Raw genomic sequence first — 17,818 nt, 5'->3', positions numbered from 1 at the left:
AGTCAGAAACTTATATTATGAAAAGAGATGTAGGGATCTCTACCTCATAGTACCATTAGGCCTCACTTGATGAGTTGATGAGTTTCAAATCATGTTATCTAGTGCTTCTTTTGGTAAATTATGAGTAGCAGTAAATAATGATCGATTAATAACAATGAATGTGTATAACAACAAAGGGAGCACTTAAATAAAAATAAAAATCATTATTTTATTCCTACGAATCTTGGTAATGCTTATTTCACCCAAAATCAAATATTCTTAAACCTCAAACATCATGATACCTCCAAGTTTTCTCACTCAACCAAATTTAGCTTACCTGGTAAGAATATATACGAGAAAGATACTCTATATGTCAAATTACATTTAACTCAATTCCTCTCTCTTGTTCAATTTAGGGGCCATGTTCACCAACTACAATCACATTTAACTCATTAATGCATGGTAGGCTTCATATTGTAGCTTTAACAAAGTTGTACTTGTACATGTAGTTAATTTTACAGAAATTTCATGAAATGCCCCTGAGTAATTTTTTTATTCACCAAATACCCATCAAAACTTTCAAATTCACCAAATACACTTGAGTTTAAGAAAAATGTCACCAAATGCCCTTAATGACTAACGACGGTTAATTCCGTTAGTCATTAAGGTTAGTTATGCCACGTGGCATGCTGCAATTGATTCTCTTTTAAATAATTAATCAATTAATTTAATTAATTACTTAATTAATATAAAAAAATAAATTAAACCCACCCACTCCCCTACCAAAGCCAACCCCTGCCAGCGGCCGTCGGCGCCGGTGGTCCCCCTCCCCCTAGCCGAAACCGGCGCCGGTCGCCGGCGAGGCCAACCCCCACCCTTGACACCCCCTCCCTACCCCCAGCCCCCTCTCCCTGCGTTTCCCCTCCCCTTAAACCCCTCCCCATCCCTCGAAAAACCCCCCTCCTTCACGGCCGGCGACCAAACCCCCTCCCCGGCACCGGCGAACCCTTTTTCGCCCCACCCCCTACCATCCCCACCCCATTTCCACCCTAAACCACCACCCAAAAAACCGAAAAACCCCAAATCGAAACCCTAGATTTCGATTTGGGGTTTTTTCGATTAAGGGGTTTTTGGGTGGTGGTTTAGGGTGGAAATGGGGTGGGGATGGCGGGGGGTAGGGCGAAAAAGGTTCGCCGGCGACGGGGAGGGGGTTTTGACGCCGGCCACGAAGGAGGGGGGGTTTTTCGAGGGATGGGGAGGGGTTTAAGGGGAGGGGAAACAGAGGGAGAGGGGGCTGGGGGTAGGGGATGGGGTGTCGAGGGTGGGGGGGCTGGACTCACCGGATACCGCCGCCGGTTCCTGCTGGGAGCTGGCGGCCGGCGCCGTCTGGCAGGGGCTGGTGGTGGGGCGGGGTGGGTCTTGGGGGTGGTGGGGTTTTTTTTTTTTATATTTTTAAAGTTTTTTTAATAATTAATTTATTTATATTACAACAATCAATTAGAGGCTGCTACGTGGCATATTAGTCATTAATGACTAACGGTGTTAACCGCCGTTAGTCATTAAGGGCATTTGGTGAAATTTTTTTAAACTCAGGATTATTTGGTGAATTTAAAAGTTTTGATTGGTATTTGGTGAATAAAAAAATTACTCAGGGGCATTTCATGAAATTTCCGTTAATTTTAACCATCTAACATATTTAGGAGCATAGAAAAAAAAACATTGTCAAGTCCCCACTTTTATAAATAATATATGAAGTACCTTTGAACCATTCCAATTAATAAATTTGTACTCCTAATAATGTCTCAGTCTTTAATAATACTACAAAAATTATTCTCTTCTCATTTACGCATGTATGCATATAGACAAAAGATTACCTGGTTCATGTTTGCTAAAGTTCTCAATCTTGACGTGAACATTTGCATGCAATCTACATTTCACATGTTATTTTCAGCCTGTATAACTTGCATAGTTGCATTATATTTTAATTATTATTTATTAAATTGTCCTATAATTTGTGGGTCCCATCACCACGTTAAGATTTCCAACTAATTGACTTATAAATGTACGGAGTATGAAACTTAAGAAATACCTTCGTATATATTCCAACCTACGAGTATTATATTACGGAGTATAAGATCTTGTTGAGCAAATTCTTTTGGCTAGATTTGCTGAAGATTTATAACAAAATCTCTTGCATCTCAAGATGAATTATTTATTGTTTTTTTTTTTTATTTTTTTTTATTTTTTTTAAATACAATTCAATAGAGTATACAAATAAATGACTTAAACTTGATACAATGGAGACATTTTTCAATAGATTTTAGATTGCAATGCTGAAATTTCAAAATCTGAGTTTTCATTTAAATATATAAAATTGTCCGAAAATACAAGCATAAAAAACTACGAGCATTACGAATGTATGATTAATTCAATTACACCATCATCGTCACACAATTAAAGATATCGAGTATAACTTGTTGGAGACTACAATACCGAGTAGAACTAGCACTTATAAAGAACTACGAGGCATTCCGTACCAAATTATTTCAACTCAAGCATGCTCGCACACGAATCAATTTATACAATAATGGAAAGATAAATGGATAATAATTATCCTACAGTAACTTGTATAATAGCTTGGGTACATAATCTTGAAATGCAAGTAATTCCTTGATAAACCACAGGAAATAAGAGCACTTCAAAATATACTCCACAAAAAGTTTCACAGCTCACACAACCAACCAACCAAAAATACTCTCGCAACAACATTTCAATTTTCAAAGATATGGGGCCTTGAATGTTGCGGTGAAGAACCTTTTCTTGTCGTTTAAAAGGTAGGGGAGATAAACTTTTCTCAATATTAAATAATGCATAGTTACTGCAATAATTCAAACAGGTAGGAGTACAAGTTTAAGCAAAATAGGTCTCCCCACAACATATCAATGATTTTACCCTTCATCAATACTTCATTGTCTCCATCTATGCATATCATTTACGGAGAGAAAACGACTTACGGAGTACTAAAATAAGTATGTAGGGACAGCCGAATTAAGGTACTGAAAAACTAATTGTGGCACGGAGGGAGTATACGTTATTTGTATCGTAAGTGCCTGAATCCCAAATTATTATGTGCAAGGACAAGGAAGAAAACGATACGGTAAGATAACATATCAGACCAAACCAGAGTCGTAGAGATAATAGAAAAGAAGACCCCTCCATAATCAGCTCTTGTAAATATACAGTGTGTACAAAAATGTATTGTGAGAGTTTCATAAATATTGCATCTACCTCAACATACAATCAGTGTACTTAACACAGGGAAACCTGATAGATCAAAAGCTCCAGAGATGCAATTGTGGATCATTGTCGAGGGCAATACCTTGGATGGAGTTTGCTAAGTATATCCACAAGTTCAACAGGAGTAGCATTGCCAAGAAATTCCTCATCCCATGTCCTGCAAAGTTCTGTATAGATAGAGTTAGTCTACAGCTCAATAATACTAGTACATTTTAATCAGTATCTGCATAACCAAGTTGACAACTTTATGCAATCATAATAGTTCGCCAGCAACTGAAAGTTTCACATACCAGCCTTGTCTGCTGGAGAAAGGCACATGATGATCATGTCAAATCTTGGGATCCTGGTCAAATTCTCCAGATACTTGACAGCAAGTTGAGTCTCCTCACTACCACAAGGATACATGATAAGGATATAAGAGCCAGATAGAGATAATAGTACCCGGTTTATAGTAATTGTAATACAACAGTACACAATGCCTCTACTTACATAAAGAAGGTTGCAATACACTTGACAATATCGATGAGTAACGGAGCAGTCAAAGCGTTTTTAAAAATCTGTGGCAGCGCATCTGGTTGAGTGACCTAAGCATAAAGAAAATACAAGCAACATCAGCAGCAGGAAAAAGCAACCAAAAAATAACATCTACAGCAAGAAATAGTTCACACATAAACATAAATTTCTGCTAGCAATAGTCTGTTTTTTATGCACAGCTTAAAGCCATGGTCCGCCAATATAATTCAAGTTTTACATCTCAAAAACAGATTCTGAAGCATTAGGAAAAATAAGCCAATATCAAACCTTCAATAATTGAGCCTGTAGGGATCGATCACCACAAAATCCTCTCCAGGTAACCTCAAATTGATAAGCAGAATTTGGCGTACTGATTTTTTTAGCAGCTTCTTCCCTGGCTCGAGATGCAGCCCGAGAAGCAAGCTCTTGTACTGATGGCCCAAGTTCTTTTTTCCCACTCGTATAATTCTTCTGATCAAAAAGGAAAACACTAAGTTGAAAACACTATGGAATGACCCAGATAAGTAAAAAGTTGTAGATATTGTAAAAAATACTCCATGCAAAATCATGAAGCAACTTTATCTTCACAGTTTTAGCGCACAAGATAATTTCAATCTATTAAATGTGAACTGCAAGACTTATTCAACTCTATAAAAGGATCTTATGGTGTAACTTCATGCAAGCCACTTACTTTTTTCCCGTTTTTTTCTCCAAATGACTTGCTTTTGATTACTGTATTTCCAGAATCAGAAGATTTGTTCGCAGATAACTGTTGATCATCCAGCAACATTAACTTTAAATTATCAGAAAATGATACACGTGAGCATATAGTGTCGAGAAACTACTCTCATCCGTTATAAAGAAAGTTGACAATCAAAGTTTTTATACCATGAGCTGCATATACTAACACTAATATACAAGAATTAATGGTTCAAACAAACAAAAAAAATTCCAACTTTTGAAACACGCTGATATTCCATATTTCCGCACCTGTATACTATCAGGAAGAACATCAACTCCGGATTTCTTGCTCCTTTCAGAAGCAGAGAGAACTGGCTTTTCATGCCCATTTGCATCCACCTTGTTCTTAACTTCTTTCACACTAGGTGCAGCTCTAGTGGCCGTTCCAGCAGCCTTTGCAAAACTTGCCTACAAAAAAATTAACTTAGAGCTTCAATGACACTTGATTTCAATCAATCAAATCATGTACACCAATGATTGAAGGATAGAAGCAGTACATCATCAATTAATCTATAATCCACACCCAAGAGTGTGTAGTTGTGTACCCACCATATTAGTAAGCACACACACCAACCTCGCAACTACAACTAGTATGAGTTCAGATGAGTTATAATTATAGATTCCAGGCCCAAGTGCAGTTACCAATCTGAGACATAGACAAAGCAACCTGGAAACTTTGACTAGTACATGTAGATATGATCAGCTTCAACAACCTAATATAACCTAATAAATCTTAACAAGTGCTTGTTTTAGTTGTCTGTAGTCCTAGCACGGCTCTTAGATAAGGAAAATGGAGTAATATCTAGTGTCACAAAAAATGATCTTCTCTTACTCAGTCCCCTCAAAACCACATTACTTAAGAAACAGTATTTAATGGCATCCATGCATGATGCATTCAAGACCTCGAATTCTTCATCAGCAAATTTTGGAAAAAAGCAACATATCACAATTCAACACTCATTCAGCCAAGTTCACTTCTCAACAAAGAATTTCCATTGAAAGATAGGTAGCGACAGGGAATCCAGAAATCAGAGCCTAGACTTAGGAAATTAACGAGAATAAGTGGCTATAATGAAGCCAATCTGCCACTTCACCTCAACCCAAATGTTGGTGGACAAAGAAAATTTAAAATAACTAAGAAAAATCAATCATGACTTTCTCCAAAATTCATATGAGACAATAATATCACAAGTATCAGAAAGCTATAAATTACCTTCTCCAACAGAGATTTAACTTCGCTACGTTGTTTCTTGAGATCTTCATTTTGTGGCTCTAATCTCAATGCAAATTCAACATCTGCAAGCAGTTTCAATTGAGTAGCTGCCCCAACACTTAGTAGTGAAAAGAATGGGCACAATCTCTGTCAATGCAACATACCTTCTAAGGAGTCTCTGAGTTTCCGGAGTTCCTTTCTGGCTGTAGCTCGACGTGAATATGCTTTTATGTAGCGATCATCTAAGTTTAGAGCCTCTGTGCAGTCATCTTCAGCCTCTTGAAATCTGAAAGAACAGTAAAAGTTACAATTTTATATCATAATCCTAATATGCATGACCAACTAAAGTACATATTAAATCTTTAGGTGCAAGCAGGAGAATCCAAGTTTCTATGACAATACAAACAAATGATTGTGTAATTGATGATAGAAACTGCAACTTACCTCTTTATTTTAAGATAGGCCATTGCCCTGTTTGCATAAGCCACAGCTGTTGGTGACAAAGCAATGCTTCTAGAATAGCATTCTATAGCTTCATTGAACTTCTTTTGCTTAAAATATTCATTACCCTGCAAAGGTGCATATAAATGCTCCATTAACACAATCACTAGCCCGGGGCTACACGGGAAATTACCAGAGCAATGAAATAGACAAAAAGTGGAAGGGGGTCGTATTATATTTTACCAGATCTTTCTCAGAGGCGGCGTCCACAGTATTCTCATCAGTCATCAAAGTACTTGATATATGGCTCACTGGATCGTAGTTCACAGGAGGCCGATGCTGACTTGTACTACTGCTCAAAGAAGTTGCATTGCTTTTACCATCAGGTCGTTTGTTCTCACTAATCACTTCAAGTTTCTGATGGATTAATACAGTAACGCAACCATTGCAGCAAATTAGTATCTCATCATACTAATTAACAGTTTACACAATTATGAATATGCTGGAAACAAGAAGAACCAGAAGCTTCGTGATCTTATAATTCCTATCTGTCTCACTCCCTCTCTCGCCAGAAAGCCCTAGATACCAGCTCCTTCCCCCTAATTCCCCCCCCCCCCCCCACCCCTGCGCCTCCAACCTTCCCCCATCCCAAAACCAAACCAAAAAAAAATGTTCTTGGTGTGATAGGCATACAGTCTAACCAATTACAACTTACTATGACATTAATGGTTCTGATGAAAACAATTAACTCAAATTAAACTCAAAATATCCTAAACAAAAGAACAAAACAAAACCAAGTTTGTCAATTTTACTTTCATACTTCCATTTCACTTGCACAAACCATTGTAGCAAACCCCACTTCCCCACAGAATACTGCAGAAAAGGTAGAGTAAGAAACTAGAACAATGAAGATGCAAAATTACCGATTTACCCTTTCGAGAATTCTGGGTTTCCAACTTCTTATCCTTGTCTTTAAGAGAATGTTCCCAGTCTTGCAAATCATTCAAAAAACCTTGAAAATTCTGCAGTGAATCCAAAACAATCATCATCGAATCCTCCATAATCAACAACCCAAAACAAGCATACAAGCCCTAAAAAATACAGTATTTCCTTCAATGTGAAATTCATTCCATAATTTAATGATACATCATCCACTATGTTTTATGTATAATCAATCAATCATTCTCAAATATAACACCACTCATTTCAATTGGATAATGAAGAATGACAAATAAGCTAATTACTAGTCTCCATTACCCAAACTATGTGAGCATTTTACAACCCAACAGCAACAGTATTATACAGTCTTCAACACATTCACTAAATAAATAGGTCAACATGAATCATGAATATGAAGACTAATCAACCAAAATTAACACAAAATGCTACAATTTAGGTTAAACCTCTACAGCAAAATAGAAATTAAAATTCAAATAAATGCGCACCATGATGGAAGTGGGTAAGGCGTATCGCCGCCGTAGAATCGCCGGAATTAGCCCTGAATTTTGTTGCGGAAGCTCGAAAGTTGGAATAATCTGAAACCCTAATTTCCGATGATTGGTGGTTGGTGCGGTGGCGGCGATTGGTGGTCCGGTGAGGCTAGAAAGTGGGATTTTGCGTCAGGTTTCGATGGTTCTGGAGTGTGGAGAACTTTTTAAATTTCAGGTGAGCTCGAGAAAGAGACAGGATGAAACGGCGTCGTTTGATATTTACTCCGTATTTATTTACGGAGTATATTGTTGTTGTTATTTGTTGGGCAAAGTACAGCCTTGAGGTTCATGGGTTTTTTCTACGAGGCTTATAAGTTACGAAGTTTAACCAAACTACCAATCCAAATTTTGGCACAAACTGTAAGAAAATGTTGGTCGTAGTTAGGAATACTCCATACTTTTTTTTTTTTTTTTTAAAAAAAAAAGTAAGAAAAATCCCCTTTCAGGAATAAATTATTAAGGATTCCACTTATTTGGGGGTAAAAATTGAACCCTTCTCACAGAGGTGGAAGAAAGACCTTCAACCATTAGGTTAACCTATTCTCAATACTCCATATTGGAATGTTTTCATACTGATGTACACGATGAACTTAGGATTTGTTCTCTTACGTTGAAATTCAGTTCAGTTCAGCTCAACTCAGTTTAGTTTAGTTTAGTTCAGTTTAGTTCAATTCAGTTTAGTTCCTTTCAGTTCAGCTCAGCTCAGTTTAGTTTAGTTTAGTTCAGTTCAGTTCAATTCAGTTTAGTTCCTTCCTTCTCTTATAAAATATTCATTTCAATTTAGTTCAGTTCAGTTCAGCTCAATTCAGTTCAGTTCAGTTCAGTTCAGTTCAGCTGAGTTCAGTCAATGAGAACAGACCCTTAATGAGTTAAAGGTTATGTTGTTCCTCTAAATTGTATGTAGATGGTTATAATACATAGTAAGAAATATAAGTGTATGATAATTTTTATTTTTTATTTTTTTTAAATAGAATGTATGATAACCTATTATCTTGAATTTCTTAAAAATAGGATACATAAAATTGCAACAATGTGTTTTTAAAAAATTGTAATTTCAAATTCAAAAATTAAATCATCTATTGTTATCTGGCAACTTGGCAAGTATGTAATTTTACTATACTATGCAATGCACAAGCTGAATTTTTCATTGAGTTTTGATACATTATATTTTTCACAAAATTTGATTAAATACTTGATAAATAATGGAGTAAATATTTTCTCAAATCATTAACCTTGATTTTAGAAATTATTTTTCACTTAAAAAAATCTTAGATGTAAATTTTAATAAAAACGATGAAGGATTTGTTCTCTTTAGCTTAATTTTAGTTTAGTTCAATTCCTAATTTTCTTCTCTTATAAATAATTCATTTCATTTCACTCCAGCTTCAATTAGTTTAATTATTTTCAGTAAATAAGAATAGGCCCAAAATTAATTATAGAGTCCATATGGGTAAGTACAATGATAGTTCTCCAAGGATGACATAAAACATGCAGTGGATGACGTGGTGAAAGCAGATTTGAGAAAAAGAAAGGAGTGTTGGTTTGTGAATTGTGATTTGTGAGTGAGTGAATAGACGTGAGACGTTTTGAATGATGGGATGTAGATTTTGATGTATAGTGTGGTCACTGTGACTCAGTAACTCATTAGTGCGTGAACCCTTGAGCTGAAACCAAAGTTGATGACTGACTATGACTAGGTCTCTAGGTGTTACGTGACTCACCTAATCTGTCAGAGCCATGACCTGGATTACAGACCTTGACCATTGAGTCTGACCCTCCTTTTAATGGACCAACCATTGAGCGTCTTGCTCGGGAGCTTTTTCATATAATGCTCTATGCAACCCAAACATGACTTGAACCGAATCAACTTAAAATAAAACGTATATTAATTAAAAATTCTATTTACGTCCTTGTTCTAATTTTCGAATAAACCTAGTGTGTCGTTACAATTGTCTATCCTTCGGAAAATAAAGGATCACAAACGAGGCGGGGTAGATTGAACTTACAAAGGAGACAAAGGAATGCATTCGGTTATCATATTTTTACGATCAAGAGAGTTTGGTCAGTTAAGACCAAAAGTTGGCTACCAAAGTTTATGTATAATTCGAGTTTGGGGTCTATTCCTACGACTAGAAAAGGTACTTTGTACACTTACTTATGGGAGTATTTATGCTACTAAAGCTGACCAGTTGATAGACTAAGGAGGTAGCTAGAGGTAGTGTTGCCAAGATTGCAAACACGAAAAGGTAACACATGAATTTATCCTAAACTTCTCAAAACGATTATAGGCAACACAACAAATGGCAAACACCATAGCAAAATGGCATACTATCATCAACACAAATTTATACATGACTACTTCCGGGTCCTCCTAGTGATAGAACCACCCCTTGGAGATCACTTCTCTCCCTTAACACTTGATCCTTTCTTGGAAGAGCTTGAAAGATGGGCGAGGGGCGATCCATGTTGCCATGACCGATCTCATGGCTGAATCCTGCACCGGGGTTTTTTAGAGGTTTAAAGATTGAACTCTTTCCAAAAGGGGATCCTCTATTGGAATTTGTACATTGCTGAGCACCTGGAATTTGACCAAAGCTATTTTGGCTCCGATTTGCTCCTTTACACAAGGTATTTGGTCCCTGAACATTGCATTTGTAGAGACATCATTTAGCACTTGTGCAAATTAAAGAAAATGTATAATTAAGATGATAAAGAAACTTACAGGAGCAAACAGGACTCCTCTAAATATTCTCCCATTAACATTCGCGGTCATCAGGTAACCAGAATCGAATGACCCATCCACTTTCCCATGCACTTCAGCTCCAATCTACTCAGATTTTTTTTAAAGAAAAGTTAGAAATCAATAATAACAAAGTGAAATCAAAGTATAGCAATCGCAAATGCTCCAAAGCAAAAAAAAAACTTCCTTACCAAGTTTTGAGAAATGCTTTGATTAAGGTGTCTCCCCTCTGCTGTTAAAAACTCAACTTCACTTTTAACTGCATGAGATAACTGTAAGGAATGTGCGGGTCTTTGGTTAGGTCGATGCTCCCCTAGGATGTAGACGTCGGGCAGATTTTGTGGTGTTTGCCTTGGAGGTTTGTTTGGTTGATTTATGGAGTGGAATGGGAAACTTTGAGGTATTGGTGTGGAAGAAGTTGGGTTTTGGACAGTTGTTTGCTCTTGATCAGATTGAGACGGAGAGGAGTTTTGTGACACGGAAAGAGAATGCTCTTCTTGTTCTGTTTCCCGCTCCCATGTGTTTGCATGAATGGTTCTCCTTCTCTTGGTGTGTGTAGTGTCTAGCTCATTTGCATCTGTCTTCTCAGTTTCTATACAACTACCTAACAGCATTGTCTTCTGCCGCTGAGTATCTGATTGACCTCTTCTCCTTCGTTGGTTTCTTTGATTTCCGAAGCTCTTGCACATTGAAATGTTGTAACGACCATTTGGATGCTCATTCCCAAGTTGCAATATTAGGAGTTCCCCTAAAGGACGTTCATCCTCTCCGCACCTATTCGAGAGCACACACATTACATTGGAGCAAAATGTGCATAAGATTATGGATCATGCCCCGGCAAAAATCTTAATCAACCTGACATTGTAGTTTAACCAGAAACTCAAGACAGCGCAATATAACCTAAAATCGACCAAACTGACAGGTTTTTATCCGCAATTAAGGCACCTACAATCTTATTTCTGACCAGTCTACTAAACTAAAAGAGAGACCAGTTAAGAAAGACTGTTTTAATGAAATAATGAGCAAAGAAGCATGTAAAATGGTTGAGCCATAGAGATGAAGGGACTAACCCTCCGTATACGGCTATGTCAGAGTCTATAACAATTGCTGTATGAGAAAATCGCCCTTGAGGTGGCTGGCCACAAATCTCAAGCATAGACCATGAACATAACATCGTGTCAAGGACCCAAGCGTCGTTGTAGTATCTCTTGTCTCCAACTCCGCCTATAACATAAACCTGAATTGCATATTTTTCATCATCATCAGTAAACAGCTCATACAAAACTGAACAGATAACATTACTGGTTTTATCGCAATCACAAACCATTACCAATCCATAATTGATCATAAAATAGCATTAGAGCAATGAGAAAAATAGACCATTCAAGTCCAGGCATCACAAACCTTAGTCCCAATTCTGACAGCAGCATGTCCTGCCCTCCTTCCAGGTGAAGCTCCTCGAACTTCCAACTGCCAAAAGAAGTCACAACAACCATAATTTAGGAATTTGACCAAACAATCAATAAGAGTATAATTCTCACTAATTTAAGCTTGTTCTTGTTAAAACAAGCATTAAGGAAGCTTACCCTTGACCACATCAAGGTATCGATATCAAACACGTCCACATCACCATGGTAGCGGTCCCCACAATCACCGCCATACACAAAGACTTTCCTCCCCACCACAACACAAATGTGACTATCTCTAGGTGGAGGGGCATCACCCTTCAATATAGGGGAAGTCCAAGTCATGGTCTTAAGATCCAAAAAATGCAAATCATTCAAGTAGTTCCCTACACCTTCTCCACTCCCACCAAACACGAGTAATTGATCGTCACCAACTAAGGTGGCGGTGTGGCTCTCTCGTGCTGAAGGGTAAGCACCCGAACACAAGGGTTGGATCCACTCCTTGGAGTCAAGGTCCAAAATGTGGAGGTCATTGACCTTCTTAGAACCATTTGTACCTCCAAAAACTATAATTTTGTTCCCCCACAGCGTGGCGCTGTGGCTATCTCTCGGACCCGGCCCCTTGCCGGTGGTCACTAGAGTTGTCCAACACACTGTATCTAGATTTAGTACTAATACATCACTGTAATGCATACCCCCACAACATCCCTGAAAATGAACAAACACAAGAATTTTGAATATTACTCAATCTAACTATCTAGTATTAATTATAAGTGTAATAGAATCCAAACAATTGGTTACACATAATATACACCATTGTAACCCTAAGATAATTGTTAAGAATATTCAAATTTGGAAAGATTTTATATTAAAGTTCATTAGAAACACTAATTAAAATGTATCCTACCTAAATCTTTTCCTGAAAAAAGTGTAAATTTCCAAAGTGACTGCAGGATGGTTAAAAGGTTAAAAAAAATGTAAATATATTGGTAACCTCCATTTTAGTTTATACTTTAGCAGAATTCCTAGCAAAATTACATGAATTTTAAAAAGAAATTAAAAATTAAATTCTACTATTACACTAGTACAAAAGATTAACAGACATGTAAAATGAGAGAATGACTCAGAAATCAACTAAAACAACTAACACAAAGTGAGAAATCACCTATAAAGAACGCAACAAAAGCATGTAGTACTAAATTTGAGGAAAATATCAAACCAACAAAAGTACAAAGTATATAACTTCAAAGAATTTTACAAGTTTCCTAGTCGGAAATTTATAGTCACGTTGATAGTGTAATTTGAACTAGTAACGTGACGATTCGAGAGCTTACCCCGAAAACATAAACATGACCCTGATAGAAACAAGAAGTATGCCCCCATCTTTCAGAAGGATTAGAGCCAACCACCTTTGGATACAACCACATTGCTTTCTTAGCTTCAATTCCTTCATAACTTCCCAAAGAACCCATCTTTATTTGCAAACAACCAACTCTCTCGTAGCTTGTTTCTCTCTCTAAAATATTGAGTAATAGTAGAGGTAAGATTATTACTGGAGTAGAAAATGCAAGAAATTAGAAATATTTATGATAGAAAAATAACAATTGAGTGAAATTTAGTACTAGTACTAGTAGTATAGTGAGTGATAGTCTGATGAAACAATTAAGACATGAAAAGATGGGTGCTTTCAACTCCAATATATTGTCACTGTGACAACCAACACCCAACTCTTTAAGCTAATAGTGGGACTATTGAAAGTGGAGGTGAAAAGATAGTATAAAAAATCATGTCTTCTAATAAAAACAATTAATTTAATACTTTGTATATTTTTTTAATTTGGTAATTTAATTTGAATACACTCTTTGTTTCAAAATAATTGAAATTAACATTAATCAACTCAAGCAAAAAAATAACGTTGAAAAGTTTGTATAGAGAAAATGAAATGAAAAGATAAATTAAAAGCGTTGCTAAAATAAAAATGAAGCAAGTAAATTAAAACGGATTAAATGTATATGAAGCCTAGATGAGTATTTTAGGGACTAAAATGCATGGGGTTTAGATAACTAAAGTTTTGAAGAATTTATATGAAGTGATGTAAAATCATGGAAAGACATGACATTTGACAGATGGAGAGAGAAATTGTGAGTGAGAGACAGATTTGTATTGTTTCACACTTTTAATTTTATTAATGAATATTTTTTGGGGTTTATTAGTTGTCTAGCTGAAAATGATGGTGTGTATGGGGGGCGATGCAACTGCATTGGGTTGTGGGGAAATGAAATCAATAAATGGGAAGTTGTGTTGAGTTTTTGAGATTTTGAGGTCAAGCATTTTTTTGGGTTTCTTGGCTTTTCCCTTAGAAAGTTTCCTTGTTTTTTGTACCCTTTATTTTCCCTTGATACATTGGTTTGTACAATTGTATTCCATAAATTTATACTACTCCGTATTGTATAAAATACCAATATTATTAAGTCTTGCTAGGTTAGTAACAATGCATATCTTCAATTTTGCTAATAGACAATTAAATTTAAGTTACAAATTAACGTAGAACTACACAAATAATACGAGTACTTTTAATATACCAAATTTGTCCTCATTAACTACAATATTCACTTTTTTTTTTTTTTTGAACAAACAATATTTACTTTTTATTTTCTTAATCTCAACACTTATACATGGCTAATTGTGCAACGTACATTAATACAACACAATAGTCTCAATTTAATTTAATTTATTATTTTCCTTGTGGAACAATATTAAAGAGTAAAATTAATAAAATTGTTGCACTTTTATTGTTTAAATTTTTTGAAAGTTACGAAGTATTTTTTGTTTATTACTTTCCTTAATTCTTCTTTTTTTACGGAGTAATTTTTTTTAAAATGTCACTCATCACTCATCATAATGTTGATTGTACATTTGTTGCTTCAAAGAGTTGTTTTTAACCTTTATAGATAATATAAATAACTTTTATATAAATAAATTACAAAGAGTATTCTAATTTAAAATATTTTCATTACAAAGAGTTTTTATTTTTCATAATTTACATATTCCCAATATTGAGAAGGTATAGGGATTGATGGAAAGGGGAGGTTCAAGGTGTTTGCTAAGCAAAATGGCCCCCCAATTTTCAAGGTAAAAAAGAGTGATGGAGGGTGTGTTATCTAGAAATTATGTCCCTTCTCAAGGTTCCTTGGGCAAAGTGTGTGTTTGTGGGATATGTCATATGTCAATGGGAAAGAATCTCACCTCTTTCTTCAAGTTTTGGGAGATGATGAATATGTGGAATGAATTTATGGTTTTTCTTTCACTCCTACTGTCACTCTCACTATCACTTTGTTTGTCCCCAAAAACCATATGAATTGTAAATAAAAAAAAAAAAAAAAAAAAAAAAAACAACGTATGAAGGTACTATTTTGTTAGAGATATTTTGGATATCTCATACCTCTAACATATTTCTTGTTAAAACTACCATATTTTATTACAACATCATACGGATTATGTTTTTCTATCACATTTATATCTTCTCTGTACCTAAATAATGTATCACTGTATAAATTTGATCACAACAATTATTCATGGAGTATTAGTAAAATAGAAAATTAATACTAATAATTAATACGGAGTAACATACAATGAGACTTATTCAACACTAATATTATAAAGAAAAATGCTATACATAGCCTTTAGAGCTACATATAAGCATTAAAAACACTTGTGAAAATTGTTTAAGTTTAGAAAATCATGACAAAAACACACTAATTACATTATTTTACGCGTGTTTTTGCCATTAATTTTTAATTTTATACAATTTTCAAAAGTGTTTTTAATGCTTATCTATACTCCTAAAAATTATGTATACCATTACCCTATTAACCTAGTAAAATTAAAACCTTAAACCTCCATAATCCAAGATAAAGACCTTACTCCATACTATTAAAAAGGCTAACACTTTATAGGTAATTCGTACTTTATTTTTTATTTTTTTTTAGATACAAGTGATAGTATACCAAAATGGTGAAAGTAGAGAGTAGGAACGCGATAAACACGGGAGTGTATTCGGTGAGGGTGAAATGGCGGCAAGTGCATCGGTTGACGTGAAACTTATTTGACTCACTTCCTACTGCTAGTCTCCTACTCTTTCTTACTTGCACTCGGTATTTCACTCAACTACTTTTATTTTTCTCTCTCCTCAAAACTCTAAACTTTCTTCCATCGAAACTTGAAACCTTCAGCACCAATTTCAAGATTAAAATACTTTTTTTTTTTAGGATTGAGATGAAAGAATGACATCCATCTTTTCAATCATAAATAAAAATAAATAAAATAAATAAAAAAGTAGTACCAGTAGTCGTAGAATATTACCTTGAGATTTTTATTCTTTCTTCTAAGAAAATACAATTGTTGTCATTGTGTCTTCAGCAATACCACTACATAAATACTCCGGGTACGTATTTCATATGGAAATCATATCAGAGAGATAACAAGAATTATTGTGTAATTTTTTTTAAAAATAATTATTGTTTAAATTAAGTAATATTGTACGGTTCTTTCAAAAAAAAAAAAAGTAATATTGTACGGAGTAATTAGATACATTAGGGGGAAAAAAAGGAGTAACATATGAAGCATACAGTGGTGATTGATAAATTATGAGCCTGGTCAGCTCTAATTAGTTCAGTTCAGCTCAGCTCTTAATTTCCCTCTCTCATAAAATATTCATTTCAGCTCAGTTCAGTAAATGTGAATAGGCTCTATATGTAAGACTTTGATCTTTTTTTTTACTTATTTTGAGGGCTTGTTCTCTTAGACTGAACTCAGCTAAACTGAACTGAACCGAGCTAAGCTGAACTAAACTGAAATGAATATTTTATAAGAGAAAGAAATTAAGAGCTGAACTGAAAATAAACGTATGAGAATAGGCCCTGAGTGTGATTTAGGATCTGTTCTCATTGACTGAAATGAGCTGAACTGAATATATTAGAGATGAATTGAACTGAATTAAAATGAATATTATATGAGAGAAGGAAATTATGAGTTGAATTGAACTGTAAATAATCTGATGAGAATTGGGCCTTAGTCTAATTTAGCACATAATTTCAATTTAATTCAATTCATTTTAATACATTACTTTAATCTATTTCGATTCAACTTAAAAGAACAAAATATGATTAACAAAATATGTTACTCAAGGGGTATTAATGGCTTTACATATCTACCATTCAACTTTCCCTCTCATCACTCCTCTTCTACCTCAACCATCACAACCACCCCATCTTCACAGCCACCACCATCATCAATTTTCATCGCCACTGAACTCAAACTATCTACGAACTGTCGAACTCTTTCTGAAAAAATGACCTCTCTTTTTTTTTTCTTTTTTTTTTTTGACAGAAAAAAAAAAGACCTATTTAAAAATAAAAATAAACATTTAGCATTTTAATTACTACTTATACAGTTATACCATAACGAGTAATAATTGACCGTTATTTACCAAATTATTATACACAATCGCCTAATCAAATCAGTTTATATAACCTATTAGTATATCAATCAGTTATAGCTAATTTGCCAAGTAAGGCCTTTAAAAAAAAAAAAAAAAAAAAAAAAAAAAAAAAAAAAAAAAAAACTCTAGAACCAAGGCAAAACAGGTGATGCGTAAAACAAGAGCTGAATTGAAGAGAGTATCTGTATCTGTATCTGCATTTTTAAATGAGAAAGAAAATTTAGTAGTCCGTAAAAGGGAAGAAGTGAGAGTGCCTAGGTTGACGAGAAGAACCAAGACTCGAATATCGAACAACACAACAGATAACGTAACGGGTACGTGGTGTTGAGTGTTGACCTCCCAACCCATCTTTTATGCAGGCACCTATACGACAAAACCCACACTACACTCTCACTTCTACTCTTTTTCTATGCTATCTTCTCAAATTAATTCCTATTTATATTTTCAAAATATACTCCCATAAAAATATACGTAGTACATTGAATCTATGATCTCACA

General features: G+C 35.1%; 4 protein-coding genes across 6 annotated transcripts in view; all 4 read right to left on the bottom strand.

Annotated features, from left to right (window-relative positions):
* Positions 1-8,042, bottom strand: part of LOC145628617 (putative rRNA-processing protein EBP2 homolog) — a 36,382-nt gene extending 28,340 nt beyond the window's left edge. Inside the window, exon 1 of the mRNA XM_081680955.1 lies at positions 8,039-8,042. The gene's annotated coding sequence lies outside the window, so the exon portion shown is untranslated. The remainder of the gene's footprint in view (positions 1-8,038) is intronic.
* On the bottom strand, positions 3,175-7,885 carry LOC145626383 (uncharacterized). 3 transcript variants are annotated; one of them, XM_081678808.1, is made up of 12 exons: positions 7,630-7,885; positions 7,116-7,206; positions 6,428-6,601; positions 6,188-6,312; positions 5,908-6,029; positions 5,744-5,826; positions 4,780-4,938; positions 4,481-4,558; positions 4,078-4,260; positions 3,766-3,860; positions 3,567-3,664; positions 3,175-3,443 (listed from the first exon to the last, which is right to left on the bottom strand). In XM_081678808.1, the coding sequence occupies exons 2-12, from the start codon at positions 7,185-7,187 to the stop codon at positions 3,340-3,342; spliced, it is 1,293 nt and encodes a 430-aa protein (XP_081534934.1). In that variant the 5' UTR covers positions 7,188-7,206; positions 7,630-7,885; the 3' UTR covers positions 3,175-3,339. The 3 variants fall into 3 exon arrangements, with proteins under 3 accessions (XP_081534934.1, XP_081534932.1, XP_081534933.1); XM_081678806.1 differs by having other exon boundaries at positions 7,108-7,206; positions 7,630-7,884; XM_081678807.1 differs by having other exon boundaries at positions 4,078-4,257; positions 7,108-7,206; positions 7,630-7,884.
* A 1,724-nt stretch (positions 8,043-9,766) lies between the features above and the next one.
* LOC145627507 (uncharacterized) lies at positions 9,767-11,208 on the bottom strand. The gene is made up of 3 exons (XM_081679893.1): positions 10,606-11,208; positions 10,397-10,501; positions 9,767-10,313 (listed from the first exon to the last, which is right to left on the bottom strand). The coding sequence occupies exons 1-3, from the start codon at positions 11,206-11,208 to the stop codon at positions 10,020-10,022; spliced, it is 1,002 nt and encodes a 333-aa protein (XP_081536019.1). The 3' UTR covers positions 9,767-10,019.
* Positions 11,209-11,241: 33 nt separating this feature from the next.
* LOC145627506 (uncharacterized) lies at positions 11,242-13,292 on the bottom strand. The gene is made up of 5 exons (XM_081679892.1): positions 13,155-13,292; positions 12,001-12,528; positions 11,819-11,884; positions 11,485-11,651; positions 11,242-11,269 (listed from the first exon to the last, which is right to left on the bottom strand). Exons 1-5 carry the CDS (start codon positions 13,290-13,292, stop codon positions 11,242-11,244), a joined length of 927 nt encoding a protein of 308 aa, XP_081536018.1.
* Positions 13,293-17,818: the final 4,526 nt, after the last annotated feature.

Source organism: Chenopodium album, chromosome 4, assembly GCF_948465745.1.
Source record: "Chenopodium album chromosome 4, dcCheAlbu1.1, whole genome shotgun sequence".
Classification (NCBI taxonomy): domain Eukaryota; kingdom Viridiplantae; phylum Streptophyta; class Magnoliopsida; order Caryophyllales; family Amaranthaceae; genus Chenopodium; species Chenopodium album.
The sequence above is the reverse complement of the archived record's forward strand: the minus strand, read 5'-3'. Positions and strand labels throughout refer to the sequence as shown.